Raw genomic sequence first — 27876 nt, 5'->3', positions numbered from 1 at the left:
CTTGGAGCTCTGCTACACCCGTCCATAATTCATTTAGGTTTAACCTAACAAATGAAAAAAGAAGGCAGAGACGCACTTACAGCACTCCCTCCCCATAACCTAAATCAATTAATTTGCCATTCTCATTTGTGTGTGTGTGTGTGTGTGTGTGTCTAGGGTTGGAAAATTGGATGGGGCTCTGAAAGTAGATTACTCATGTTTGGGAAATGGTTAGGACCAGAAGTGTTTAGAAACAGCGACCCCTCCAGCAGCCACTTGTATACGTGTCCGGCTGAACCAACCCCCTCTCCCCATCCCCTCTCTGTGCTGTGCAAGGGAACACACAGCCGCAATTACAGTTATTTCCCTGTGAGACACAGCACTTTGAGAGTACCCGATCAATTAGCAAGCTGAGGTCCAACCCAACTGGACTACATGGGCTGCTGGTTGCTGATTGCACCACTCTACAGGCAGAGACGTGCACATTAGCCCACAGAATAGGCCAAGAGAGAGACCTTGATTTCGATTGGCTGTTCTTTCAAGAGGCAAGTCAGTTGAGACAGGGCCAGGAGAGACCATGATTTCAATTGGCTGTTTTTCGAGAAGTGAGCTAGTTGAGAAGAACGCTCACCTTTGCCCTCCTTGCTCTTCTTCTTGAGTGGCAGGCTGGGAGTGGTGATGGGGGAGTATGGACGCACCGCCCGCGGCTTGCGCACTAAGACGGGAGAAGCGTTCAGGTCAAAACTGTGACACCAAATTAAGCACATCACTGTCAGTGGCTAAATAAAAACACAGTGTGCTAATAAGGCTGTAAGCTGTGACTAATAAGCGCATATATTTACCAATGCACTCCTGTGTTAACTCTTAAAAAATCTCTTCGCTGCATGAGTGTAAATTGAATATTTTAATCTAGAACGTTAAAAACAAGACTAAATAACATTGTTTGGCAACCTAATGTTTTGTAACACTACAGTCCATGAGGACCCCCTGTGGTACCTTTAGTTTTCCTCTGTGGTTTGGACATGCTCTTCTGAGGGATCTCGTCCATGGAGGATGTTTCCTCGTCCAGCGATACATCAATGCAGCCATTGGCCTCCGGCCGAAGAGGGATGTAGGTGTAGTCAGACTCCAACATGGTCCCATAGGTGTGAACTACAACAATGGAGAAAAGTAGTACAGTCAATTTTACTCCCAGTTATGTAATATTATGAGACTGTGAACTAAAGCAACAGCCAGAGATAATTATGGGAATTAGTGAAAATACTACAAATGAAACTGCCTCCAAATAGCCTTCATCAAAAACGTATACGTTTTAACAATGTTTTGAAAGTGGTAAATGCTTTGAGGTAGAACTTGGATTCAGTTAACAAATAAGTGGTACCAAAAGATTTTTTTTTAAATACTCCTTCCCCTATCCTCCCTCCTAGCAAGTAGCAACAACAAAACAACACAAATCGTACTCATGCGCTTCTCGTCCAGGATGTTGTTTGGTGACTCCATGTTGAGAAGGGCTGCCGCAGCCTCGTTGGTCTCCATGCTGTCCTCTGTGCCCGACACCGTCGTTTCTATTGGCCAATCAGACAGGGATTGTCATCAGAACATGAAACAGACAGATTTTAAGACAAACTTGAAAGGATGTTACAATCACTAGGGGCGAATTCTAGGTAATACCAGGCCCTGTCTGTAAAAAAAAAACTAGCCCCTATCCCCATGCGTGTGTAAAGTATCATCTCCTCCTCACCTGAGAGGCCCACGTCTCCGACCATAATGGGCTCCTCCACCACATGTAGAGTGGTGTCCACCATAATGCCGTTGGCCACCTCATCCGACTCCATGCCCGAGTAGACCTGCATCAGGTCAGTGGCGGGCACCTGCTCTACGATGACAGCTGGAAACACGGACGGGTCATCCAGCTGGACACACAGAGAGACCAACAGACAAACAGAGACCACAGACGTTAGATCAAAGAATTACATGTGTATGTCTATTGCTTCGTTTTTATCTTATGGGCAATTACACGATAACAATAATACGCAGAGACTGATTTTTCAATTTAAAATGTATGCCAAACAAAAACCATTGACTTCGAAGTTTTACAAACCATACAGCTCTGTGCACAACAACTACTTTGAACAATTTTCACAGTAAATTTTTTTTAACAATTCCTGGAAAAACTGTGCAGATGCAGAGTTTATTACAGTAACCGAATTACGGTAAAATATCCATCCATTTTATTCTGATACCAAATGTTATATCTGCACAGTTCTTCTGGTAAATGTGTTTTTGTTACATTTTCTGTGGAGATTTGTAAAAGTTGTCTTTGTGCATAGAGTTATATTGTTTGTTAAACTTTGAAATCAATGGTTTGTGTTTGGTATACATTTTAAAATGAAAAATCTGAGTCTTAACTATGGTAAAGTTCATGTTGGCCTACACACTGTGCTTTTACAGTTGTTCTGATATATCTCACACATTGGCTTTGTCCACATGCAGGTGAACAAAAAGGTACAAATTATTCATACTCGTTTCACATACAGGGAGACAGACATGAGACATGGCAAGAAAACGTATGTGAACCCTTTGGAATTATCTGGATTTCTGCATAAATTGGTCATAAAAGTAGATCTGATCTTCATCTAAGTCACAACAACAGACAAACACAATCTGCTTAAACTAATAACACACAAAATATTGTATTTTTAATTGTCTATATTGAATACATAATTTAAATATTCACAGTTTAGGTTGGAAAAAGTATGTGAACCCCTAGGCTAATGACTTCTCCAAAACCTAATTGGAGTCAGGAGTCAGCTAACCTGGAGTACAATCACTGAGACGAGATTGGAGATGTTGGTTAGAGTTGCCCTGCCCTATTAAAAACACACACAAAATTTAAATTTGCTATTCACAAGAAGTATTGCCTGATGTGAACCTCGAACAAAAGAGATCTCCGAAGACCCAAGATTAAGAATTGTTGACTTGCATAAAGCTGGAAAGGGTTACAAAAGTATCTCTAAAAGCCTTGATGTTCATCAGTCCACGGTAAGACAAATTGTCTATAAATGCTGTCCAGGCCCTAAGGCTGCTTTGCTGCCTCAGGGCCTGGACAGCTTGCTATCATCGCCGGAAAAATGTATTCCCAAGTTTATCAAGTCATTTTGCATGAGAATGTAAGGCTATCTGTCCGCCAATTGAAGATCAACAGAAGTTGGATGATGCAACATGAAAACGACTCAAAACACAGAAGTAAATCAACAACAGAATGGCTACAACAGAAGAAAATACACCTTCTGGAGTGGCCCAGTCAGAGTCCTGACCTCAACCCGATTGAGATGCTGTAGCATGACCTCAAGAGAGCGGTTCACACCAGACATCCAAAGAATATTTCTGAACTGAAACAGTTTTGTGAAGAGGAATGGTCCAAAATTCCTCCTGACTGTGGTGCAGGTGCAATCCGTAACTAGAGAAAATGTCTGGTTGAGGTTATTGCTGCCTAAGGAGGGTCAACCTGTTATTAAATACAAGGGTTTACATACTTTTTCCAACCTGCACTGTGAATGTTTACATGGTGTGTTAAATAAAGACATTAAAAATTATAATTGTTTGTGTGTTATTAGTTTAAGCTGACTGTGTTTGTCTATTATTGTGACTTAGATGAAGATTTCTCATTGGACCAACCTAGGGTTGTAACCATTTTTGGACGTCAACTGCTGGTAATAACGCTAGATCATTTTCAACTGATTTTGTACAAGACTGAGTGTACAAAACATTATGAACACCTTCCTAATATTGAGTTGCACACTATTTTGCCCTGAGAACAGCCGCAATTTGTCGTGGCATGAAAAGTGTTCCACAGGGATGCTGACACAAATTGACTCCAATGCTTCCCACAGTTGTGTCAAGTTGGCTGGATGTCCTTTGAGTGGTGGACCATTCTTGATACACACGGGAAACTGTTGAGTGTGAAAAATCCAGCAGCATTGCAGTTTGTTAATATATTTTTTTACTTTTAGCCCTTTTTTCTGCCCAATGTCTTGATATTCAATTGGTAGTCAGTCTTGTCCCATCGCTGCAACACTACTGACTCGAGAGGTGAAGGTCGAGAGCCACGCGTCCCACGAAACACGACCCCGCCAAGCCACACTGCTCACTTAACTTGGAAGCCAGCCGCACCAATGTGTCGGAAGGAAACGCTGTACATCAGCTTGCAGGTGCCCGGCCCACCACAAAGAGTCACTAGAGCACGATGGGACAAGGAAATTCCATCCGGCCAAACCCTCCCCTAACCCAGACGATGCTGGGTCAATTGTGCACCGCCTCATGGGTCTCCCGGTCACGGCCGGCTGTGACACAGCCTGGGATCGAACCCGGGTCTATAGTGACGCCTCAAGCACTGCAAACCGGTGCGCCTGGCACATACTACCATATCCCATTCAAAGGCACTTAAATATTTTGTCTTGACCATTCACTCTCAATGGCACACATACACAATCCATGTCTCAATTGTGTCATGGCTTAAAAAAAACACCTTTAACCTGTCTCCTCCCCTTCATCTGTAGATTATTTATTTATTTTTTCACCTTTATTTAACCAGGTAGGCTAGTTGAGAACAGGTTCTCATTTACAACTACGACCTGGCCAAGATAAAGCATAGCAGTGCGACACAAACAACAGCACAGAGTTACACAAACAAACATACAGTCAATAATACAATAGAGAAAGTCTACATACAGTGTGTGCAAATGAGGTAGGATAAGGGGGTGAGGCAATAAATAGACCATAGTGGCAAAATTATTGCAGTATGGCAAATTAAACACTGGGGTGATAGATGTGCAGAAGATGAGTGTGCAAGTAGCAGTACTGGGGTGCAAAGGAGCAAAATAAATCAAATAATTAACAATATGGCGATGAGATAGTTGGATGGGCTATTTACAGATTGGCTATGTACAGGTGCAGTGTTCTGTGAGCTGCTCTGACAGCTTGTGCTTAAAGCTAGTGAGGGAGATATGAGTCTCCAGCTTCAGTGATTTTTACATTTCGTTCCAGTCATTGGCAGCAGAGAACTGGAAGGAAAGGCGGCCGAAGGAGGAATTGGCTTTGGGGGTGACCAGTGAAATATACCTGCTGGAGATCTCCGAAGACCCAAGATTAAGAATTGTTGACTTGCATAAAGCTGGAAAGGGTTACAAAAGTATCTCTAAAAGCCTTGATGTTCATCAGTCCACAGTAAGACAAATTGTCTATAAATGCTGTCCAGGCCCTAAGGCTGCTTTGCTGCCTCAGGGCCTGGACAGCTTGCTATCATCGCCGGAAAAATGTATTCCCAAGTTTATCAAGTCATTTTGCATGAGAATGTAAGGCTATCTGTCCGCCAATTGAAGATCAACAGAAGTTGGATGATGCAACATGAAAACGACTCAAAACACAGAAGTAAATCAACAACAGAATGGCTACAACAGAAGAAAATACACCTTCTGGAGTGGCCCAGTCAGAGTCCTGACCTCAACCCGATTGAGATGCTGTAGCATGACCTCAAGAGAGCGGTTCACACCAGACATCCAAAGAATATTTCTGAACTGAAACAGTTTTGTGAAGAGGAATGGTCCAAAATTCCTCCTGACTGTGGTGCAGGTGCAATCCGTAACTAGAGAAAATGTCTGGTTGAGGTTATTGCTGCCTAAGGAGGGTCAACCTGTTATTAAATACAAGGGTTTACATACTTTTTCCAACCTGCACTGTGAATGTTTACATGGTGTGTTAAATAAAGACATTAAAAATTATAATTGTTTGTGTGTTATTAGTTTAAGCTGACTGTGTTTGTCTATTATTGTGACTTAGATGAAGATCAGATAACATTTTATGACCAATTTATACAGAAATCCAGGTAATTCTAAAGCGTTCACATACTTTTTCTTCCCACTGTATCCACGTAAACCCATATTTCTCATTGGACCAACCTAGGGTTGTAACCATTTTTGGACGTCAACTGCTGGTAATAACGCTAGATCATTTTCAACTGATTTTGTACAAGACTGAGTGTACAAAACATTATGAACACCTTCCTAATATTGAGTTGCACACTATTTTGCCCTGAGAACAGCCGCAATTTGTCGTGGCATGAAAAGTGTTCCACAGGGATGCTGACACAAATTGACTCCAATGCTTCCCACAGTTGTGTCAAGTTGGCTGGATGTCCTTTGGGTGGCGGACCATTCTTGATACACACAGGAAACTGTTGAGTGTGAAAAATCCAGCAGCATTGCAGTTTGTTAATATTTTTTTTTACTTTTAGCCCTTTTTTCTGCCCAATGTCTTGATATTCAATTGGTAGTCAGTCTTGTCCCATCGCTGCAACACTACTGACTCGAGAGGTGAAGGTCGAGAGCCACGCATCCCACGAAACACGACCCCGCCAAGCCACACTGCTCACTTAACTTGGAAGCCAGCCGCACCAATGTGTCGGAAGGAAACGCTGTACATCAGCTTGCAGGTGCCCGGCCCACCACAAAGAGTCACTAGAGCACGATGGGACAAGGAAATTCCATCCGGCCAAACCCTCCCCTAACCCAGACGATGCTGGGTCAATTGTGCACCGCCTCATGGGGCGGTGCACAATTGACCCGAACCCGGGTCTATAGTGACGCCTCAAGCACTGCAAACCGGTGCGCCTGGCACATACTACCATATCCCATTCAAAGGCACTTAAATATTTTGTCTTGACCATTCACTCTCAATGGCACACATACACAATCCATGTCTCAATTGTGTCATGGCTTAAAAAAACACCTATAACCTGTCTCCTCCCCTTCATCTGTAGATTATTTATTTATTTTTTCACCTTTATTTAACCAGGTAGGCTAGTTGAGAACAGGTTCTCATTTACAACTACGACCTGGCCAAGATAAAGCATAGCAGTGCGACACAAACAACAGCACAGAGTTACACAAACAAACATACAGTCAATAATACAATAGAGAAAGTCTACATACAGTGTGTGCAAATGAGGTAGGATAAGGGGGTGAGGCAATAAATAGACCATAGTGGCAAAATTATTGCAGTATGGCAAATAAAAAAAAACTGGGGTGATAGATGTGCAGAAGATGAGTGTGCAAGTAGCAGTACTGGGGTGCAAAGGAGCAAAATAAATCAAATAATTAACAATATGGCAATGAGATAGTTGGATGGGCTATTTACAGATTGGCTATGTACAGGTGCAGTGTTCTGTGAGCTGCTCTGACAGCTTGTGCTTAAAGCTAGTGAGGGAGATATGAGTCTCCAGCTTTAGTGATTTTTACATTTCGTTCCAGTCATTGGCAGCAGAGAACTGGAAGGAAAGGCGGCCGAAGGAGGAATTGGCTTTGGGGGTGACCAGTGAAATATACCTGCTGGAGCGCGTGCTCGGGTGGGTGCTGCTATGGTGACCAGTGAGCTGAGATAATGCGGAGCTTTACCTAGCAACAACTTATAGATGACTTGGAGCCAGTGGGTTTGGCGACGGATATGAAGCGAGGGCCAGCCAACGAGAGAATACAGGTCGCAGTGGTGGGTAGTATATAGGGCTTTGGTGACAAAACGGATGGCACTGTGATAGACTGCATCCAATTTGCTGCGTAGAGTGTTGGAGGCTATTTATTAAATGACATCGCCGAAGTCAAGGATCGGTAGGATGGTCAGATTTACTAGGGTATGTTTGGCAGCATGAGTGAAGGATGCTTTGTTGCGGAATAGGAAGCCAATTGTAGATTTAATTTTGGATTGGAGTTGCTTAATGTGAGTCTGGAAGGAGAGTTTACAGTCTAATCAGACACCTAGGTATTTGTAGTTGTCCACATATTCTAAGTCAGAACTGTCCAGAGTAGTGATGCTGGATGGGTGGGTATGTGTGTGCAGCGATAGGATGAAAAGCATGCATTTAGTTTTGCTTGCATTTAAGAGCCACGGAAGGAGAGTTTTATGGCATTGAAGCTCGTCTGGAGGTTAGTTAACACAGTGTCCAAAGAAGGGCCAGAAGTAAACAGAATGGTGTCCTCTGCGTAAAGGTGGATCAGAGAATCACCAGCAGCAAGAGCGACATCATTGATGTATACAGAGAAAAGAGTTAGCCCGAGGATTGAACTCTGTGGCACCGCCATAGAGACTTCCAGAGGTCCGGACAACAGGCCCTCTGATTTGACACACTGAACTCTGTCAGAGAAGTAGTTGGTGATCCAGGCGAAGCAGTCTGCCCGATAAGAATGTGGTGATTGACAGAGTCAAAAGCCTTGGCCAGGTCGATGAATACAGCTGCACAGTATTGTCTCTTATCGATGGCGGTTATGATGTCATTTAGGACCTTGAGCGTGGCTGAGGTGCACCCATGACCAGCTCGGAAACCAGATTGCATAGCGGAGAAGGTACGGTGGGATTCGAAATGGTCGGCGATCTGTTTGTTAACTTGGCTTTCGAAGACCTTAGATAGGCAGGGTAGAATAGATATAGGTCTGTAGCAGTTTGAGTCTAGAGTGTCTCCCCCTTTGAAGAGGGGGATGGCCGCGGCAGCTTTCCAATCTTTGGGGATCACAGACGATACGAAAGAGAGGTTGAACAAGCTAGTAATAGGGGTTTTAACAATTTCGGCGGATAAGTTTAGGAAGAGAGGGTCCAGATTATCTAGCCCTGCTGATTTGTAGGGGTCCAGATTTTGCAGCTCTTTCAGAACATCAGCTATCTGGATTTTGGTGAAGGAGAAATGGGGAGGCTTGGGCAAGTTGCAGAGGGGTGCAGGGCTGTTGACCGGGGTAGGGGTAGCCAGGTGGCCAGCCGTAGAAAAATACTTATTGAAATTCTCAATTATCGCATATTTATCCGTGGTGACAGTGTTTCCTAGCCTCAGTGCAGTGGGCAGCTGGGAGGAGGTGCTCTATGGACTTTACAGTGTCCCAGAACTTTTTGGAGTTAGTGCTACAGAATGCAAATTTCTGTTTGAAAAAGCTAGCCTTTGCTTTCCTAACTGCCTGTGTATTTTGGTTCCTAACTGAAAAGTTGCATATCGCGGGAGCTATTCGATGCTAATGCAGTACGCCACAGGATGTTTTTGTGCTGGACAAGGACAGTCAGGTCTGGAGTGAACCAAGGGCTATGTCTGTTCCTGGTTAAAGAAAAATGAATGGGGCATGCCTATTTAAGATGGTGAGGAAAGCACTTTTAAAGAATTTAACAGGTGACATCAATAAGGGATCAAAGCTTTCAACTGGATTCACCTGCTCAGTCTGTCATGGAAAGAGCAGGTGTTCTTAATGTTTTGTACACTCATTGTACAACAGATTAAAACCTACCCAAACCAGAAACCGTGAATAGATGGCAGCATTCGCACAAAATTGAAAGCAGGAACCACCGCATTTAACCATGGCAAGGTGACTGGGAATATGGCCAAATACAAACAGTGTAGTTATTCCCTCTGTAAGTCAATCAATCAGGCAAAACGTCAGTACAGAGACAAAATGGAGTCTCAATTCAACAGCTCAGACATGAGATATATGTGGCAGGGTCTACAGACAATCACGGACTACAAAGGGAAAACCAGCCACGTCACGGACACCCTGGTCTTGCTACTGGACAAGCTAAACACCTTCTTCGCCCACTTTGAGGACAATAGAGTGTTTACGGACATATTCAATCTCTCCCTATCCCAGTTTGCTGTCCCTACTTGCTTCAATATGTCCACTATTGATCCTGTACCCAAGAAAGCAAGGCAACTGAACTAAATGACTATCGCCCCGTAGCACTCACTTCTGTCATCATAAAGTGCTTTGAAAGGCTAGGTAAGAATCATATCACCTCCAACTTACCTGACACCCTAGATCCACTTCAATTTGCTTACCGCCCCAATAGATCTACAGACGATGCAATCGCCATCGCAATGCACACTGCCCTAACCCATCTGGACAAGAGGAATACCTATGTAAGAATGCTGTTCATTGACTATAGCTCAGCATTCAACACCATAGTCATCATTAAAGTCGGGGCCCTGGGTTTGAACCCCACCCTCTGCAACTGGGTCCTGGACTTCCTGGAAGGCCGCCTTCAAGGTGGTGAAGGTAGGAAACAACACCTCCACTTCGCTGATCCTCAACACAGGGGCCCCACAAGAGTGCGTGCTCAGCCCCCTCCTGTACTCCCTGTTCACCCATGAATGCGTGGCCATGCACACCTCCAGCTCAATCATCAAGTTTGTAGATGACACAACAGTAAGAATGCCTGATTACCAACAATGACGAGACAGCCTACAGGGAGGAGGTGAGGGCCCTGGGACAGTGGTGCCAGGAAAATAACCTCTCACTCAAGGCCAACAAAACAAAGGAGCTGATTGTGGACTTCAGGAAATAGCAAAGGGAGCATGCACCTATCCACATCGACGGGACCACCGTGGAGAAGGTGGAAAGCTTCAAGTTCCTCGGCATACACATCACTGACGATCTGAAATGGTCCACACACACAGACAGTGTTGTGAAGAAGGCACAACAGCGCCTCTTCAATCTCAGATGGGTGAAGAAATGTGGCTTGGCCCCTAAAACCAAACTTTTACTGATGCACAATTGAGAGCATCCTGTCGGGCTATATCACTGCTTGGTACGGCAACTGCACAGACCAGAGGGTGTTGTGGTCTGCTCAACGCATCACCGGGGGTAAACTACCTGCCCTCCAGGACACTTACAGCACCTGATGTCACAGGAAAGCCAAAAAGATCATCATCCACACGAGCCAAGGCCTGTTCACCCCGCTATCATCCAGAAGGCAAGGTCAGTACAGCTGCATTAAAGCTGGGACAGAGAGACTGAAAAACAGCTTCTATCTCAAGGCCATCAGACTTTTAAAGAGGCATCACTTAATAATGGAACACGAGTCACTTTAATAATGTTTAAATAATGTTTACATACTGCTTTACTCATCTCATATGTATATACTGTATTCTATTCTACTGTATTTTAGTCAATGCCACTCCGGCATTGCTCAATCTAATATTTATGTATTTCTTAATTCCATTCTTTTACTTTTAGATTGGTGTGTATTGTTGTGAAATGTTAGATACTACTGCACTGTTGGAGCTAGGACCACAAGCATTTCACTACACCCGCAATAACATGTGCTAAGGCCTCCCGAGTGACGCAGTGGTCTAAGGCATTGCATCGTATTGCTAGCTGTGCCACTAGAGATTATGGGTTTGAGTCCAGGCTCTGTCGCAGCTGGCTGCGACCAGGAGACCCATGGGCGGCACACAATTGGCCCAGCGTTGTCTGGGTTAGGGAAGGATTTGGCTGGCAGGGATGTCCTTGTCCCATTGTGAGCTAGTGACTCCTGTGGCGGGAAGTGCACACTGACATGGTTACCAGGTGTGCGGTGATTCCTCTGACACATTGGTGCTTCTGGGTTAAGTGGGCATTGTGTCAAGAAGCAGTGAGGCTTTCTTTGGGGTGTGTTTCAGAGGACACATGGCTCTTGACATTCACCTCTCCCGAGTCCATACGGGACTTGCAGTGATGAGACAAGACTGTAACTACCAATTGGAAATTGGGGAGAACTTTTAATATATATATATAAATAACATCTATTAAATAGGTTAATGTGACTAGTAAAATGTTGTTTGCATTGGTTTGATTTGAGGGAGAGCTCATTTCAACAGTGTTTCAGTGGCCCACTGGGACATTCTTATTGCTGGGAATTCCAGACACACCCCCTCATTTCCAGCACAACATTTCTCAACACAGGAAGAGCTGAGGACATTTCTCAACTAAGGAAATTGCCAGAGCTCTGGCCAAACCGTATGAGGACCATATGAGAAACTGTTGCGTGTGGCAACAAAGCTCACTTGGCAACACTTTTCAACACTTACTGCATCCACCAGTGTTACCCCTATCTTATTTTCCAGAGGGCTTGCAAACAAACATTCAGGGTCTATTTAAATATAAACATTTTTGTGAACAGGCCTATAGGTGGGGGTTCCCACTTGGCTCTATATAATGGTAGGGGAAACACTGTCTACAGTAGGTCCACCAATGTGACATGGCAGTTTGTTTCCCAGATAAGCTTCTCTTATCTCTCATTCTGTGAATCCTTGTGGAGTAAAGACACAGATTTTATTTTCGGTCAGCAGACTGTTATTTTCCTATCTTCAACAGCACCACAAAAGGAGGCTGTGTGTATGGCACCTCTTTCTGTTTGTTTTTCCCATAACATGCCCAAAAGAGTCCAGTTCCAGATCCAAAAGGACATGGAGCAGGCAGGACTCATAGCTTTTGCAGGTCCTTTACCGTTAGGTTAAGTTATTCTAAATATCAAACAACCAAAAATGCTCTAATGAAATGGTGCAAAGTATTTTGGCCTGCACTCATAGCCAGAGGAAGAAAAATAAATTCAGTGTCAGTTTCTGAAAATTACCAGGAGATGGAGACAGACTACAGCTCTTTGCCTGATTGTCATCTATGTGCTGCTTTGTACTACCCCCCCCCCCCAAAAAAAAATACAACATTAGTAGCCAAATACCTTGTCACATTGAAAGTCCAGTAACAACAGTTTGACTTAAAATTCCAAAATGGTGTAATGAACAACAAATAGGTATAAAAGTAATAACAAACAACGTTCTGAGTTTCTTTATACATTTACTGATGATTTTACGAGCCCCTAACCATCAATGCAGTACAAATAAGAATAACATATAAAAGTAACGAGTAATTAAAGAGCAGCAGTAAAATAACGATAGCGAGACTACAGTATATACAGCGGGGTACCGGTACAGGGTCAATGTGCTGTGGCACCGGTTTGTCAAGGTAATTGAGGTAATATGTACATGTAGGTAGAGTTATTAAAGTGACTATGCATCGATGATAACGAGAGAGAGTAGCAGTGGTGTTAACTAACAGTACACTAACAGCACCCTGCCACAGACAACTGCATTACGTGGAATCATTCAACCTTTAGGAGTCATTACCAAACAATTAGACTATGTAAACATAGCTAGGAGTTCAGGGACTGTTCAATTAACTTCACAAACAATATCTTAGGTTTCAGAACACTGTCCATCAAACAAACTGCTTTTCCATGATGTCAGTATCACTGGTCAACAGTGGGCCACGAGACCATTTGGGACCTCCACTTGGGAAATATAAAAGATAAAGAATGCAGTTTGTTGTGTCCTTTGACTGTAAAAGCTGACATTTCATTGACACAACAGCATGCTGTCTATTGTTCTCAGACTGTAGTAGCTAGACACAATACCAGATATCTCGGTCAGTCGGAAGCCTGTGACCTTGTGTGTGTGCATGTTGTAGTGACCAGGCAATGAGAGCACCAGTAATTCTGCTGAGTTCACTCGTCTGTGCATTAACACCACACTGTCTCCCCTCCCTAGCAGAACCAACACTGAAACCAACACAGATTCTGCTGAGGGGGCATAAGACGTCTGTGTCTGTCTGTTGTTGTTGTTTTGACAAAATGGGACTCCGTTTCAACAAAGCACCTGTGGGATTTGGCACAAAGCAGGACCAAAGAGTTACCTATTGAGCACAGACGTAATTTCTAGCTTTGATTTGCATGTGAATGTCAACTAACATGAATTCAACATAAAATCAATTAAACGTTTCACCATGTCATTTGATTTAGGTTAAAAGTTGGGTGAAATAAATACAAAACTCCCTTACGTGTATTACTTTTGGCAAATCGAATAAGTTTTCCAAGTTGATTCAGTGTCATCACATTGAATTTTGTTTAAATTACATAGAAACCACGCCAACCAGTTTTTGCCCAGTGGGTAGCCAGCTAGCTAACTTTCCTATTAGCCAAAAGACACTCAACTATCTCAACAAGATAATGAAAGGTGCAAAACAGAGTATGGTATTTAGTACGATTTACACAAAGGCCATATTGGCTGCATCTTCCTCTTTGTTGCTCTCAACCAGATATAACGATCACTGGAGTATTTGCATCTCAGAGTTCCCAGTTTTGGCTATGAAAGCAAGCCCCTGTGTGTGAGAGGTTCCCCTATAATCAAGCCGGTTCTGCTTTACCTTCCCATGTCGCAATTTTTAGCACCACCTCTATACTTTTAACATCCCCTAATAGGGCTGATAGAGGAAGTTAATGGAAAATATCCCATAGTCACAGGGGTGTCATGCACCCATTATTTTAGACTGGGCACGAAGTTCATGAAGATGGAGGTGGGGTTGACAGTTGAAGTTGAAGAATGTTGCATTTTTCAAACACTCGTCTGTGCATTCAGCTTTTTCCTGCAATCAAGAGCCAAAAAATGTATATATTTTTCTGCATAGGTTATCTTAGCTGCAGTGCATTCAGAAAGTATTCACACCCATTGACTTTTTACACACTTTGTTGTTACAGCCTGAATTTAAAATGGATTAAATGTAGATTTTGTGTCACTGGCCTACACACCATAATGTTAAAGTGGAATTGCGTTTTGTTTTTGTTTTTTCTACAAAAAAACTAAAAGCTGAAATGTCTTGAGTCTACAAGTATTCAACCCCTTTGTTATGGCAAGCCTAAATCAGTTCAGGAGTAAAAATTAGCTTAACAAGTCACATTAACAGACTCACATTAAGCATCTCCAATCCAAAATTAAATCTAGAATTGGCTTCCTATATCGCAACAAAGCATCCTTCACTCATGCTGCCAAACATGCCCTCGTAAAACTGACCATCCTACCGATCCTCGACTTCGGTGATGTAATCTATAAAATAGCCTCCAACACTCTACTCAACAAACTGGATGCAGTCTATCACAGTGCCATCCAGTTTGTCAACAAAGCCCCATACACTACCCACCATTGCAACCTGTATGCTCTCGTTGGTTGGCCCTCGCTTCATACACGTCGCCAAACCCACTGGCTACAGGTTATCTACAAGTCTCTGCTAGGTAAAGCCCCGCCTTATCTCAGCTCACTTGTCACCATAGCAGCACCCACTCGTAGCACGCGCTCCAGCAGGTATATCTCACTGGTCACCTCTAAAGCCAATTCCTCCTTTGGTCGTCTTTCCTTCCAGTTCTCTGCTGCCAATGACTGGAACGACCTGCAAAAATCTCTGAAGCTGGAGACTCATATCTCCCTCACTAGCTTTAAGCACCAGCTGTCAGAGCAGCTCACAGGTCACTGCACCTGTACATAGCCCATATATCAATCTACCTCATCCTCATCCCCATACAGTATTTATTTATTTATCTTGCTCCTTTGCACCACAGTGTTTCTACTTGCACATTCATCTTCTGCACATCTACCATTCCAGTGTTTAATTGCTATATTGTAATTACTTCGCCACCATGGCCTATTTATTGCCTTAACTCCCTTATCTTACCTCATTTGCACTCACTGTTTATAGACTTTTTGTTTTCTTTTGTTCTACTGTATTATTGACTATGTTTTGTTTATTCCATGTGTAACTCTGTGTGTCGAATTGCTATGCTTTATCTTGGCCAGGTCGCAGTTGCAAATGAGAACTTGTTCTCAACTAGCCTACCTGGTTAAATAAAGGTGAAATAAATAAAAAAAATTATAATAAAAATAATAATAAGTTGCATTGACTCACTCTGTGTGCAATAACAGTGTTTAACATGATTTTTGAATGACTACCTCATCTCTGTACCACACGCATACAGTCAAGCAGTGAATTTCAAACACAGATTCACCCACAAAGACCAGGGAGATTTTCCAAAGAAGGGGAAACTATTGGTTAAAAAAAAAGCAGTTATTGAATATCCCTTTGAGCAAGTTGGAGTAATTCAGTGGAGGCTGCTGAGGGGTGGGCGACTCAAAATGATGTCGGGAACGAAGCGTATGGAATGGCATCAAACCATGGGTTTGATGTAGTTGATACCATTCCACCACTCCAGCCATTACCACAAGCCTGTCCTCCCCAATTAAGGTGCCACCAACCTCTTGTGGTAGAGTTATTAATTACACTTTGGATGGTGAATTAATACATCCAATCACTACAAAGATACAGGCGTCCTTCCTAACTCAGATCCCGGAGAGGAAGGAAACCGGTCAGGGATTTCACCATGAGGCCAATAGTGTCCTTAAAACACTTACAGAGTTTAATGGCTGTGATAGGAGAAAACTGAGCATGGATCAACAACATTGTAGTTTTTCCACAATACTAACTTAATTGACAGTGATAAGTGAAAAGAAGGAAGCCTGTATGGAATAAAAACATGCATCCTGTTTGCAACAAGGCACTAAAGTAATACTGCTAAAAATGTGGTAAAGCAATTAACTTTTTGTCCTGAATACGAAGTGTTATGTTTGGGGCAAATCCAATACAACCCATTACTGAGTAGCACTCTCCATATTTTCAAGCATAGTGGTGGCTGCATCATGTTATGGGTATGCTTGTAAACGTTAAGGACTGGAGAGGTTTTTTTTCAGGATAGAAAAAAAAGGGAATAAAGCTAAGCACATACAAAATCCTAGAGGAAAACCTGGTTCAGTCTGCTTTCCAACAGGCACTGGGAGATGAAATCACCTTTCAGCAGGAGAACCTAAAACACAAGGCCAAATTTTAACTGGAGTTGCTTACCAAGAAGAAAGTGAATATTCCTGAGTGGCCGAATTACAGTTTTTACTTAAATCAACTTAAGCATCTATGGCAAGACCTGAAAACTGTCGAGCAATGATCAACAACCAATTTGACAGAGCTTGAAGAATTTTGAAAAGAATAATGGGCAAATGTTGTACAATCCAGGTGTGGAAAGCTCTTAGAGAGCTTGCTGCCAAAGGTTATTCTAGAAGGTATTGACTCAGGAGTGTGAATACTTATGTAAATTAGATTGTTCTATTTTACATTTTTATACATTTGCTAAAATTTCTAAAAACATGTTTCACTTTGTCAGTAAATTAGATTTAATTTAATTTTAATCCATTTTGAATTCAGGGTGTAACAACAAAATGTGGAATAAGTCATTGGAATAAGTCAGCTTGTCTAACTGTAAGATAGTTAGACAAGCTATTCTAACTTGATTGATAGCCTGAAATGCCTTGGTATCTAGCTATGAGGTTGTGACATTGTGAAACTATCTAGCTGGCTAGTTTAAGCCATCTTCATAAAATTGCTAGGTGGCTAGAATTACAGAGAAACAAAAAAATATGTTTTATTTATTCATCAAGAAGGAATCAATACGCTACATAGCTTGATCACATTCATTTACAAACTTACCTCCTGCCCATCACTGGCAGCTAAAATCAAATAAAATCCTGTGTGAGTCACTCTCTCTCCTCCTCCACTGACAATATATCTAGCCTCCTGCCTAGGGACTATTTTCTCCATGCACCTTGAAAGGAACCACTTACTAGGGAGAATGAGGTGGGGGGGCTGGTCCAGTCAGTGTGCCCCCAATGCAAAATACCGCTGACAGATCTTTATATAAATAATTATGATAAAACGTTTAGTAATTAATTTAACATCTGAAGAATTCTAAAACAGGACAAATCTGAGGGGGCACATGCATTTTCCCCATATGGGCATGACACCACTGCATAGCCACACCCCAGATAACAACTGAAATACTTAAAATGGGGTGCTGTAATTGTGCTGTAATTGAATTACTATTCAGTAAAAAATGTGAGTGGGTGTAAATATGTATGACCACACCAGGCTTCCATAGAACTCTATAATAGAAGCTTTCAGATACTAAACTGAGCTAAACATAATTCTGAAGTCATTACACCATGGCCCTGACTCAGGGAGCTACTTATTGACTGTAAAATCCAATATAACAAGGCTAATCATTACAGTCCAGCAGGCTAGGCTAGCTGTGGCTTTCTTTGATTCCAACAGCCCCCATACAGAAAGATAAACCCTTCAGACAAGCTAGCTCCAGCGAAAACAAAATAGCCACCTTCGTTAGCATTAGCGCTAAATGTGAATAAGTTATCCCAGTGCTATTTTAAGATATTTTGTCCGGCTACCACGTGGACTGGCAATGTAATCCTCAGGTAATTGACTGAGTGGGCACAGGGAGGAACCCAAGAGGAGGCCTGTGTTATTTCCAAACAATGGTAGGCTTTTCAGTGAAATTAGCACATCACCTCACAAACAGCCTCCCACAACAGGTCTGTCTGGTTAGGCCTGAACCAGTGCTATTCAGGCAAGAGGATCCAATGACGACTCGTCTCTCCACATCTACATACATACACACACAGAGACACACAAGCACACACAGAGTAACCTTTGTACCCTAAAATGACAGGTCCTGGCAAAACCCCACCGTCTCCTCCCACGCATACTAAAAGAGTCCAAACTCTTGGGCCCGGTTTCCCAATGGTTCTAACGATGAATTTAGTCTTAAGATGCTTTTGGGAAACCGGGCCCAGGTCCCTCACACTTTCCGTCTCTGTCCTGCCAACAGCACACACTCCATTTCCCAGTCCTCTCCCTGCCATCCCTTCCTCCTCCACTCCTTCTCTCAATCTCTCCATCACGTCACGAAGACAGTAAAGCCTCTGACCTGCTGGATTGCTGATCCCTCTGACCATGTTGTTTATCAAAAGTTACATTTAGAAGTCAGTTTTGGTTTCAATAATCTTTGTTTCGCAAATCCTTTCAGTATTTTTCTCAATATTATCTGTAAAATTTCCCTGGAAAAGCTGGAGTCCTTAATGGTGAAACAGCCACATCTGTTTGCGATATTACAACAACAAAGTTACTGCAAACAATGAACAAACAGTCTTTTGTCCTCTGTGATATCATTGCACGTGCCATAGATGAGCACAATATGTACTGCAATTTTTTTACCATGCTCCTCAGCTCGGCAACAAAAACAATAACAATGGTGGTGGGGCAGCCAAGGACACTGTTTCTCCCTACTGCAGATTCCAGCTTTAACATTTCTATATTGGTGGTGGTACATATTGATAACACTACTGTTATTGACTACTGCTTATTTCAATGTAATGACAGGTACCTGATTGATTTCATCCATTCCATTGCTGGCAAACTCAAACACTAGCTCATTGGGCTGCACTGCTGTTGCCATGGTGATGAAGATCCGAGGGTAGGACACAGATGGGTAGGGTGCTTTCCTACCCCTCCAGGGACTGTCCAGAAAATCCACCAGACTGAACCCAAGGTTCAAATGTCAATGTCACTGCTGAAGAGTCACTGTGGGTCACAACAAAATGGCTTCCCTTCTTGAGATTCTCCAGTGGCCTCTTCACACTTGTTTGAGAGAAGAGCCGCGCTGAGCCTGGATGGAGGCAGCCTCTTCCTGGGGCCTGCTGCGTCTGGAGCATCTACACCTGCCTGAGAGAAGGGAACATGTCAGTAACCACAGTTATTCAATCAAATCAAAATCAAATCTTATTAGTCACATGCGCAGAATACAACAGAAGTAGACCTTTAGTGAAATGCTTACTTACGAGCCCCTAAACCAACAATACAGTTTTAAAAAAACAACTAAATATGAGTAAGAATAAGAAATAACAGTAACAAGTAATTAAAGAGCAGCAGTAAAATAACAATAGCGAAACTACAGTATATACAGCGTTTCTTTGGGACCATCGGGCAATGTCCTGACATTTGACACACAGAAATGTTCTGTTTGACATTAAGGCAATGTTCTCTTAACCCTAATGCCGAAACATGCTAAATTGTTCTCAGAAGGTTTTTGCTAACACAGATAGAATGGTCCCATAACTAATGGACAACTGTACACTCAAACATTAGGGTAACATTACAAAAACATTCTCTCTCCATAGAATTCTTAGCTGGGTTGACATGCACTCTCACAGTCTTCCAAAGTAGAATCAAGACTAGCACGGAGCACATGGAAAAATGCAACCACACTTTCCAATACATCCATTGCCCAGCTTCACATTCAGTTTCTATTGTAGTCACTTGAAAAAGTGTGTGATTATAGCTGTCACCTCAGTGAAAAGCTGCAGTGCATTCGGAAAGTATTCAGACCCCATGACCTTTTCCACATTTTGTTACGTTACATCCTTATTCTTAAATTGATTAAATAAAAATGTATCCTCATCAATCTACACACAGCACCCAATAATAACAAAGCAAAAACAGGTCTTTCGAAATGTTTGCTAATTTATAAAAAGTAAAACATAAATAAATATTTACAAAAGTATTCAGACCCTTTGCTATGAGACTCAAAAAATATTGCTCAGATTCAATTGATTGAACATGATTTGGAAAGGCACACACCTGTCTATATAAGGTCCCACAGTTGACAGTTCATGTCAGAGCAAAAACCAGGCCATGAGGTCGAGAGAAGATTATGTTGAGGCACAGATCTGGGAAGGGTACCAAAAAATGCCTGCAGCATTGAAGATCCCCAAGAACACAGTGGCCTCCATCATTCTTAAATGGAAAAGGTTTGGGACCACCAAAACCCTATGTAGAGCTGGCCGCCCGGCCAAACTAAGCAATCGAGGGTTCCTCTGTGGAGATAAAATAAACTTCCAAAAGGAAAACCATCTCTGCAGCACTCTACCAATCAGGCCATTATGGTAGAGTGGCCAGACGGAAGCCCCACCTCAGTAAAAGGCACATGACAACACGCTTCGAGTTTGCCAAAAGGCACCTAAAGGACTCTCAGACCATGAGAAACAAGATTCTCTGGTCTGATGAAATCAAGATTAAACTCTGGCCTGAATGCCAAGCGTCACATCTGGAGGAAACCTGACACCATCCCTACTGTGAAGCGGGTATTCAGCGGCAGGGACTGGGAGACTAGTCCGGATTGAGGGAAAGATGAACAGAGCAAAGTACAGAGAGATGCTTGAAGAAAACCTGCTCCAGAGTGCTCAGGATGTCATTCTGGGGTGAAGGTTCACCTTCCAACAGGACAACGACCTTAAGCACACAGCCAAGACAACACAGGAGTGGCTTCAGGACAAGTCTCTGAATGTCCTTGAGTGGCCCAGCCAGAGCCCGGACTTGAACCCAATCGAACATATCTGGAGAGATCTAAAAAATAGCTGTACAGCGACACTCCCCATCCAACCTGACAGAGCTAGAGAGGATCTGCAGAGAAGAATGGGAGAAACTCCCCAAATACAGGTGTGCCAAGCTTGTAGCGTCATACCCAAGAAGACTCGAGGCAGTAATCACTGCTAAAGGTGCTTCAACAAAGTACTGAGTAAAGTGTCTGAATACTTATGTAAATGTGAAATTTCAGTTGTTTTTTTTAACATTTGAAAAAAGAGAAACAAAACATGTTTATGCTTTGTCATTACAGGGTATTGTGTGTAGATTGATGAGGGGGAAAAAATATTTTAATCAATTTAACATTTTAGATCCATTTTAGACATGACTACACGGATCACGAAGATGCTTTTTGGGGTTTTAGCCTGGGTTTCAGTATAGGCACTTGATTGATTGAAGAAATTTGTTTGATTGCTTTTTGCATAAACTCAGAAGAGTTTCGTCTGGTTTGTGTTGCTCCACTTTCAGAAGCACATGGTTCCCTTTACTCCATCAAAGCCCAGTAGCGGTAAGTAGACTAGTACCCTTTGACGTCACATCTGTAGTATGTGACGCCACCCCCCCCCCCCCCCCAACCACCCAAGGATGTGAGCTCACCCCTGGTCATGAGAGCAAGTGTAAATGATGGGGGGGCACATGGGTGGGGTGGAAGAACAGGAAACAAGTTCTGGAAAAAGAACACAGTTCTTTTGATGGTCTCTGCCCAAGCCCCCTTCGGGAGGGAGGAAGAGATGGGTGGATGGAGGGATAGGGGGATTGTAGTGAGAGTGTAGCCCGCATCCCACATGCTGGTCTCAAGGGGTGTGGATGGGAAGGGAAGGGGCCGGGGGTCTGGTTAAAGATTAAATCGGGAGGTGGAGGGGGGAGGAGATGAAAGCTGGCAACAGTAGAGTGGGGAGAGAGAAAGATAAAGATAGAGATGGCAGCAGTACTTAGAACCCCCCCCCCCCCCAATACCACCACACCCCCAGCCGCCCCTACCTACCCCCTTTCCTTCACCACTGCTGCAGGGTGGGGCCTGTTTGCTTTGAAATGCCTGTGTGACTGACGAAGCGCATTCCTAGTTCAATTGTGTCTCTGGGGGGGTGGTGAAAGGGGAGAGGGTGAGAGAGTGAAGACGGGGGGTTCAAACTGGGGGAGTAAAGTGGTGGTGGGGGGGGCAAACATATGTGTGATTAAAAGTCTCTTGTTTCTTTCCCCTGCCTGCTTCTGGTAAATGCATAACGTGAAGCTCAGAGGAGGGAGAGGGGGCCTGGAGAGGAAAAGAGGAGTGGAAAGGAAGAGTGGGAAGAGTACTGAAGGCTAGCCTTTCATTTCACACAGCCTCTCCCTCCCTCTTTCTCGCTCTCTCTTTCACTCTGCCCATGGATAGTTTCCATGCCCACCTCTGCCACCCACTGCTGGCCATTATAAGCTGGAGCCCTATGACTGCCAGTGCCCTTGGCATCTGCTGGGAGGGAGATTTGCCCCTCCCAGTGGAATGGACCTCCTGGTGGGGTTAAATGGGAGGTGGAGCAGATGGAGCCTTCAGTTCCAGGCCCCACATTAAACTACCTCCGTGGGCAGACAGACAACTAAGTGACTCCCCGCACTCAGTAGTCACACAGGCTAGAGGCCACACATGGAGCAGATAGCACGCATAAGCCTGGACTAAGCAGAATCCCCTCTCTCTGCTTCTCTGGGAAGAAAGTAAACATCTAGGGGTCAGGTTCATATGGGAGCCCATTCCTGGCTGCATATATTTATTATATTTATGCCTAGATTCCCATAGACATCATACAGTATATGACCTCATTGGTACTGCCCAACTCCAATGTTCCCTTCTAGACTTAAAGGGACAGTTCACTTCAAGTCAAGTTCAATCAATTAAAATGTGTGAGTGTTTTGTGAATATAGGCCCTGAAAAGGGTAGATTTTTGAATGAACTGTGCCTTTTAGAGAGGACAGAATATGATATGACCCCTACAATCCTGTCTCATTTCTCTCTTCAATTTCTCTTTACTCCTCATGCCATCCACCATAACTGTCAGTAGTATGGTTGTTCCATGGCACTTTCAAATTCTATTACATTTGTTGCCAGAGTTTACAGATAGGCTTGTGACTGAATGAATAATTTGCACAGATGCCAGAAAAAGCCTGTTATCAAATCAATAGAAATATCACTATAGGATGGCCTGGCTTTTTATCAGAGGGTTTAATGCAAGGTAGGTGTGTGTGTGTGTGTGTGTGTGTGTGTGTGTGTGTGTGTGTGTGTGTGTGTGTGTGTGTGTGTGTGTTCTATATCCCTCCTGCTATCACATCATTGATCTGGGTGACCCAGTTGGCAGAGTGCTGAGGGTAGACAGATTACTACAGACAGTCAGCCATTAGAGAGTAGTACAGTATCCCAGCGCACACGACAGATGACATGGCTGAGATCACTCTACAGTACGTCAGTCAGAGGAGACAACAGGGGAAAAAAGCAAATCAGAACAGCTCACCAGTTAAGTGTAAACTTTTTTTTCCCCTTTTTCTCCCCAATTGGTAGTAGTTCCAGTCTTGTCTCATCATTGCAACTCCCGTACGGACTCGGGAGAGGCGAAGGTCGAGAGCCATGCATCCCCCGAAACACAACCCAACATAGTCGCACTGCTTCTTGACACAACGCACATCCAAAAACACAGCACCAATGTGTCGGAGGAAACAGCTGGCGACCTGGTCAGCGTGCCCAGCCCACCACAGGAGTCACTAGTGCGCGATGAGACAAGGATATCCCTGCCGGCCAAACACTCCCTAACCCGGACGAAGCTGGGCCAATTGTGTGTCGCCCCATGGACCTCCCAGTCGTGGCCGGCTGCGACAGAGCCCGGATTTAGACCACTGCGCCACTCGGGAGGCCCACTAAAATGTAATCTAAATTGTAATCTACATAATCCCTTAAGTAATATTATATATATATATATATATATATATATATATATAATCATGAGAGGGCCATAAACAATAACTAGTAATGCTGCATACTCCAACAAAGGTTAACATCTTACTTTTCTAGTAAATATTATTATAAATTGCTGAGGTGCATTCACTTTTGAGGACACAAGCTCAAGTACACAGTACAAATATGATATAAATCTGAAAATCTGAAATATTTTATGATGTATTTCCTATTCATCAAAACAGCATGAATATGGCTTGAAATTACATATGCTTTCTAAATGTAGTATAATCAAATTATAAAATGACTAACTATAAGATTTCACCTTCCTTGTACGTGTAAAATACATATTTGTATGATTAGTGTTAGAGAAAATATGCATATTTTCTAAAGATCTCTCTATCAAAATGACTGCCCCCATCGCCGTGAACATCACACAGAGCTCTAGATTGGCTTCTTGACCTCGTTAGGAACTTGTCTTTCATCTCATATTAATATTTTCTGTCTACGACAAACAAAGTATTTTTTGTTCAAAATATATGAATGATTTTATATTACTTTGTTAAAGTTGACAAAAATCGATCTCTGAATGTGCTAGACTGACCACTTCGCAGGCATGTATGTGCTTTGTCTGTGGCTGTGATGGTGGGCTCAGCCAGGAGTTGATGGACAGTCAGAAGAGCGGATGAAAGGGTACATCCCAGCATCAAGTGGTGCCAGATTTCCCATCCTACTTCAAACAGGCGCAAGAGTGTCCGTTACGGTGTCCACAGATCGATTCATAAGCGAAAATGTCAGTCGGAACCAGTACCAGAACCACGCAGGTCCACTAAACAGGGGACTTTATATCTAAGAGTGTTATTCAATTTCCCAAGCCTCCACAGAGCAAATAAAGCAGAGTGTGACTTTAGCCTGCATGGGTCCACTCTTGGCCAGCCTCAGGCTACATGAGTACTGGGACACACTCTTTTCAGGCCACTTCAATATAAAGTGATTTTCATAGCAAGTTAGGAAAGCATTTGCGCTAACCCTTACCCTTTTCCTAACCTTAATTTAGCAGTTTAGGAGACTGAGGTTAACTCTCGTAACCTGCTGCCCAATGCTAACCTACTACCTGCTCCCCAATGCTGGAATGGGGGTCTGAATGAAAAAGTTTGTGAACCCCTGCTCTAGTTCCCATAAACTGCTAGCTATTAGCCTGGCAAAAGTGAGACTACATTGAAGGTAACCCAATTCAGCTGTATTTACAGAGACCTGACCTAAGAGAGCAAAGCAAAATACCAATGTACATGTTGGCAGAAAAACTGAGGACAACATCAATTTTTTGTGGTCATCAAGTGTAGTCAGCAGAGAAGTGCTGTTTTGCAGGAATGCTTCTAGGTTCCTGTTGAGGAAATGACAGTGGTATTAGGCTGGTGTCAAGTCAGTCCTGGAGCCCTGCTATAGTAGAATCCTCTCTGGCTAATAGTTTGCCTGTACTGTTTGGCCTCGTGCACATCAATAGGGGAAAAAACACATGATTTTAGCAGGCTAGAGGCTAAGACATTTATCTTATTCAACAACAACAGCACACCCCTACTGAGTGAGAGAATGAAGTAGCCACTGCCCTGACATGGTCACAGACAATTCAACTTTAAAAGAGTCTTTAATACATGCAAGTTGGCAAAGATACAGTTTTTTCGAGACATCATCTCACACGGAAGAAAGAACAGACAACCTTTCAAGGCAAACTAGCCCGGTTGATTGGGAATTATCCAAAGGTCATAGGCCTATGAGGTGACTGTTTGCTAATTCGACAGAGTGAAGTGACAGCAATTAAGAGGCTGCTACCTCCATGCCAGGCAAAGAACAGAGCATACACAGACACAGAAGGTACTTTCACTGCCACTGCAACCTACACCAGTGTGTGTGTGTATAAAAACTGGTAGAAGTATTCTCAGCTCTGCTCAGCACATGTACATGTCCATGCATGGGCTATGGAATGGGCTATGGCACAATGCTCACAGTCACGGCATGTTTAAACTGACAAAACTTTATTGGGTAATAGGGGGTTGCAAGTTGCCATGCCGGGGCGAGATATATGGCCAGAAAGGAAGGCAGTGGACATAGGAATCCTATAATAACAGCCAGTAAGAGAGAGTGGGGCCAGTAAAACAACAAAACATGCTGCTGTTATGTCTGCACTCTGATATATCTGAGTTAGTGGTGTTGCATTAAGAGTAACATTAACACACAGTTCAACAGTGCTGTTATTGTTCTGTTATGCCTGACGTCTGTGATATGGGATTGATTACTCTATTCTGTATGAGTTGACATTAAACAACATCAAGTTGATAATGGAGTTGTCATTCTAAACACAACAGCTGCCTCCAAAACAACAGTGATGTCTGTCGTAGAAATGGCATCGGCTGGTCGTGCCACAGCCAAATGAAGACAGCGATAAAAACAAGGTTGAAGGCAGCAGCACCCACACCCTCACCCAGACAGGTGCCGCTAGTGCTAACTTACTATGGCAAACCCGAAAGAGCTATAGCATTCTTTGGTGCGTGACAACAGGCTGGAGATAATAGTGCTAACTGGCATGGGCTAATTCTAAAGAGCTAGCTGTTACTAGCTGTTGCTAGCATTCTGTGGGGTGTGAAAACACAGACTGGTGCTGTTAGTGCTAACCCGCAGCTCATAGAGTCACATGAGTGCCTGTTAATCCATGATCATTTGCATGGTAATTTACTACTTTTTAAAGCAGAAATATCAGCTATGTGTGTAGTCTCAGCCATGATTAATTTATTGATCACAGTGAGATGACCAACATTCACATGACTTCTGCATTGAGTCTTCATATGGATGTTAAATCATACTAATCTTTAAATAATCAATTGTAGCTTACTTGTAGCCTACACAAGTATCCTGATGCTTTGGAAATATATTGACACACACCCTTCATATCATGGCAGAGCACCATGCATGAGGAAACAGAGAGAAGAGGGAGTGTAGTGAAAATAGAGGCGGCAAATATAATTGAGAGAATTGAAACAGCAGCCACAAACTGACCTGTAAAGCTTGCACTGACAGGAAATGCATCACTCGGTTTCAGCGACTTCCTGTCTGTTAGACCACATTCAGTAGAAAACGTCTCTCTCGGTGCAAGAGTGGAAAGTTCTTTCGCACAACTCCCCCTCCTTCCTTCTAACCAACTGATTCGGCCTTTGATGTGTTTCTACCCCTTCTCTGTGCCTTCCAAAGTCCAAAACTCATGTGTGTATAGAAAATTCCTGTATTGCGATTGCAGATCTGATTCAATAAATGTATCTCATCAGAAAGACCAACCTTGAACAAGGACTTATTCCTCGACCTCCATCGCACCTTTTTACATGTCAGCGAGTAATACTAAGTTTACTGTTCATAATGGCCGTGTTAGTGAATGGAAATGGAGTCAGTGGGCCTCTTCTTGTTAACCTTGATATGCTACACGTGCCCTTTCAAAACTCACACTCACATCTAACAATCCCACATATAGACACACGCACATAGAAACCCCCATGTGTTCCTGAGCAAGGTGTTGCCTTCCACTGCAGCACACCATACCGCACCACCAAGCTGGCCCCTTTCGTCACTGGTTTCACGCCAATTCTAACCACGTTCCTGTAACACTGTCCTGCCAGTAGTTCTAAAAATCAACTCTATAGTTCCTCTCCACGACAGTTAATACCCACTGGGCACAGACGTCAGTTCAATGTCTAGTTTTAATTTACATCTGGACTCAATGTGAAATCAACCAAAAAATTTCACCCTGTCATTGGATTTATGTTAGAAGTTTGGTAAAGGAAATATGAAATACCCTTACAGTACGTAGATGGCTTTTTTGGGTGAAAATGACGTGGAAACAGTGTTGATTTTTTTTGCCCAGTGGGTAGTTACTGTAGCCTCGTACGAACGATCCTGATCTCGTGAGAAACGGAAGGTAAAGCTTGCGAGATCAGGATGGTTCATATGAGGCCCCTG

The 27876-nt window shown here is 43.2% G+C and overlaps 1 protein-coding gene across 5 annotated transcripts in view; it reads right to left on the bottom strand.

The window, feature by feature from the left end:
- The window catches only part of LOC109905325 (ETS-related transcription factor Elf-1), an 83045-nt gene that overhangs the window by 12903 nt on the left and 42266 nt on the right, over positions 1 to 27876 (bottom strand). For 2 of the 5 annotated variants that reach the window (XM_020502631.2, XM_020502630.2), the window contains exons 2-6: positions 18922 to 19259; positions 1721 to 1910; positions 1440 to 1544; positions 976 to 1131; positions 611 to 694 (exon numbers count right to left, since the gene is read on the bottom strand). In XM_020502631.2, coding sequence (XP_020358220.1) covers positions 611 to 694; positions 976 to 1131; positions 1440 to 1544; positions 1721 to 1910; positions 18922 to 18993 — 607 coding nt within the window. In that variant the 5' untranslated portion in view covers positions 18994 to 19259. Of the gene's footprint in view, positions 1 to 610; positions 695 to 975; positions 1132 to 1439; positions 1545 to 1720; positions 1911 to 16422; positions 16501 to 18046; positions 18141 to 18921; positions 19260 to 27876 lie in introns of all 5 variants that reach the window. The other 3 variants (XM_031790297.1, XM_031790298.1, XM_020502632.2) reach the window with 3 other exon arrangements.

This window comes from Oncorhynchus kisutch, linkage group LG15 (assembly GCF_002021735.2).
Source record: "Oncorhynchus kisutch isolate 150728-3 linkage group LG15, Okis_V2, whole genome shotgun sequence".
Taxonomy (NCBI): Eukaryota; Metazoa; Chordata; class Actinopteri; order Salmoniformes; family Salmonidae; genus Oncorhynchus; species Oncorhynchus kisutch.
This window is presented reverse-complemented; position numbering and strand designations above follow the sequence as displayed.